Here is a 3,283-nt window from a genome sequence, read left to right on the forward strand (position 1 = left end):
GTGGGCAGAACAGAGGCAAATAGAATTCAATCTGGAGAAGTGTGAGTTAATGCATTTGGGGAAGGCCAACAAGGAAAGGGTATACACATTAAATGGTAGGATACTGAGTAGTGTTGAAGAACAAAAGGACATTGGAGTGCATGTCCACAGATCCCTGAATGTGGCAGGCCAGGTAGATAAGGTGGTTAAGAAGGCATACGGAATGCTTGCCTGTATTAGCCGTGGCATAGAATACAAGAGCAGGGGGGTTATGCTTCAACTGTACAAAACACTAGTTAGGCCTCAGCAAGAGTACTGCGTGCAGTTCTGGTCACCACATTACAGGAAAGATGTGATTGCACTAGAGAGGGTACAGAGGAGATTTACAAGGATGTTGCCGGGAGTAGAGAATCTTAGCTATGAGGAAAGCCTGGATAGGCTGTGTCTGTTTTCCTTGGCACAGAGGAGGCTGAGGGGAGAACTTATTGAGGTGTATAAAATTAGGAGGGGCCTAGATAAAGTGGACAGAAGGAACCTATTTCCCTTAGCAGAGGGGTCAAAAACCAGAGGAGCACGGCCATCTCTTGTGTAAGTGTAGGTACCACTAGTAACAGAGGAGCACGGTCATCTCTAGTGTATGTGTGGGTACCACTGGTAACAGAGGAGCACGATCACCTCTAGTGTTAATGTAGGTACCACTAGTAACAGAGGAGCACGGTCTCCTCTAGTGTAAGTGTAGGTACCACTAGTAATAGAGGAGCACGATCACCTCTAGTGTAATTGTAGGTACCTCTAGTAACAGAGGAGCACGGTCACCACTAGTGTATGTGTAGGCACCAGTAGTCACCTCTAGTGTAAGTGTGTAACACTAGTACAGGAGGAGCACTCTCTTATCTAGTGGAAATGTAGTGGTTCTGCTAGAATGGTGAATACAGTCACCTGTAATGCTGCTGGCCTGGTGTCATCGCACATATTTCATGATTGATTTCACTCTCTGGAATAGTTGTTACACGAGAAGTGAGGGAAGGGGAGTGTCCGTAGGTTGGCTCTCTTCATGAATAATAGGAATAGGTCAGCACCAGTACTGGGATGTTTCACTCCACACTCGAAAAAATATTTTAATTGTGTTTTTTTAAAACTGCCCAGTAACAATGTCAACTTTTTCTTTTTATGTGATGCATCAGAGAAAAAATCTAATTACCTGAGTCTATTTGTTAAATGACTGTAACTAATGTTAATTATGATTTAACCTGATTGACTCCCTGAAGGATTGATGTTTGGATAAATACAGGTTCCCTTCCATTGCCTCAGCCATGCGCCAGTCAGAGGCTTTCAACTCTGACAGAATTATTCCATTCTCACAGAAAATGGGGCGAGCAATTATTCTGCTGATCAAAGAGATTTACTATCCGATCCTCGCTGCCATCGGTGTCCTCGGTGAGCCAATGTAACCTGTTTGTTGCTAACCTGTGTTAATTGTCTCCTTGTTCGTACAGCCTGTTGGATAAGGTAACCTGTTTCCTGGATGTCAGCATTGCACAGTCGGCAGTTACCGGAACAAACTTGTGAACTTTGTGCCCGCACTTTCCGCGTTCCCTATAATCTGATAAGGTTACCGATATTACAATAATCTTTGACGGTCCGTCTTTTCACCCCGTGTGGAGTGGGCAGTGCAGCGGCTCATTAAAATGTGTGGGTGGGTTTCCCTGGTAATGAGTCCAATACTAATTCTGATCCCACGCTGCTCGTGTTGATAATCATACTGAATGGAATAAAATGATCTTAGCATATATGTCCATATCTATTTCAATCAGACACTGGGGCATTATTTCTCAATTCTCTCTTTCTTACAGCGAACTTGGTGACTATTCTGATTCTCTCCCGAGGAAACTGCGGCCTTTCCAAATGTATCTCTGTCTACATGGTGGCCATGGCAACAGCAGATCTACTGGTCATGATCATCAATGTAATGGTGTATCGCATTTTCAGTTATCACTTTCCACTTTCATTCCTGTCCCACACTCCCGTGTGTAGGCTAATTATATACTTCACTACTGTCACCTTCGATTTTTCTGTTTGGTTCACAGTCTCCTTCACATTTGATCGATTTGTAGCTCTCTGCTACCAGAAGTATAAAGCGAGGTATTGGACCGAGAGATCTGCGGCTGTGGTTATAGCAACGTTCTCTGTTTTGAGTGGTTTTAAGGATATTCCATTTTTGTTTGCATATGAACATCAGCAAATAATCAACAATCAACATTGGGGCTGCCGGTCCAGTGTGGCTTTTTTTCACTCACCTCTAGGTGTAGGGTACGTTTGGTTTCACAGCGTCTGTGTGGTTTGGCTTCCCTTTACTTTAATTCTCCTCTTTAATTCATTAACCGTCCACCGTATTTTAGTGGCCAATAGAGCCCGCAGAGGACTGCGGGGTCACAGGACTGAGAATCACAGCGATCCAGAGATGGAGAATCGAAGGAAATCCATCATTTTACTCTTCACTGTATCTGGCAGTTTTATACTGCTGTGGTTGACAGCTGCCGTGAGTTTTGTAACTACCAGACTGTCAAACACCACTTACTACCGAGGCGACCGCACAGCCCCTGGCTATATCGCCATGGAAACCGGAGCTTTGCTGAAATTTTGGAGCTGCTTTCAAAATCCGTGTATTTATGCAGCGACCCAGAGGAAATTCAGAGCAGAGCTGAAGAATGTGGTGAAATCTCCCTGGACACTGATTCTGAGATTAGTTAGAAAATGCGGATAAGTAGAATCAAGTCAAACAAAAACTTCTTCGTAACCCAAGCTGAATTTCAACTATGTTTCAATCGTAGACCATCCTATGTTCTGGTAATGGGAAAAATGGGTGAGTTCTCGTATGAACATTTCTTCCATTCCCCAGCACACTCAACCTAGTAATTCTTCTCGGGCGGTGGCGCAAAGCGGACGATCCCGGATCGTGCTGCCTGATATTCAGTTCCATTGACTTCTAACCACTTCCTATAACCGGTGACCAATACGATACCGCCCGTTTTGCACCACCGCCACAGATGAATTTCTAAGCCTGAGCTGCATTACTTTCCTTTTGCACTCTTCTTGTGCCGGGTAAACATAATCTATCCCAGCAAATTCAGTGCATTTCAAGTTCAGGGATCAAAGGTAACAATGATGAGGTTCAGTAGTGGAGTCGGACGAATGAGCAACAGAGGACTGGGAGTACACTACAGATACTGGGATTGGGTGCGCCTGTTTAAAATTCATATTTAAGTTTCAAAACATCATTAAAGCTTAATTTGGTGCTGAAACA

General features: G+C 44.0%; 1 protein-coding gene across 1 annotated transcript; it reads left to right on the plus strand.

The window, feature by feature from the left end:
- The first annotated feature begins 1,318 nt into the window (after positions 1 to 1,318).
- Positions 1,319 to 2,850, plus strand: LOC147119755 (putative G protein-coupled receptor 139). Its single transcript, XM_085983774.1, has 2 exons — positions 1,319 to 1,416; positions 1,833 to 2,850. The coding sequence occupies exons 1-2, from the start codon at positions 1,347 to 1,349 to the stop codon at positions 2,741 to 2,743; spliced, it is 981 nt and encodes a 326-aa protein (XP_085839900.1). The 5' UTR covers positions 1,319 to 1,346; the 3' UTR covers positions 2,744 to 2,850.
- Positions 2,851 to 3,283: the final 433 nt, after the last annotated feature.

Source organism: Somniosus microcephalus, chromosome 4 (assembly GCF_052327205.1).
Source record: "Somniosus microcephalus isolate GS21.2 chromosome 4, FLI_Smic_1.0, whole genome shotgun sequence".
Lineage (NCBI taxonomy): Eukaryota > Metazoa > Chordata > Chondrichthyes > Squaliformes > Somniosidae > Somniosus > Somniosus microcephalus.

Excerpts from the sequence above, each read along its gene's own strand:
- LOC147119755 (XM_085983774.1), top strand. The coding sequence starts at position 1,347 with ATGGGGCGAGCAATTATTCTGCTGATCAAAGAGATTTACTATCCGATC. Across the intron at positions 1,417-1,832 it reads CGCTGCCATCGGTGTCCTCG|CGAACTTGGTGACTATTCTG; the intron begins GTGAGCCAATGT and ends TCTTTCTTACAG.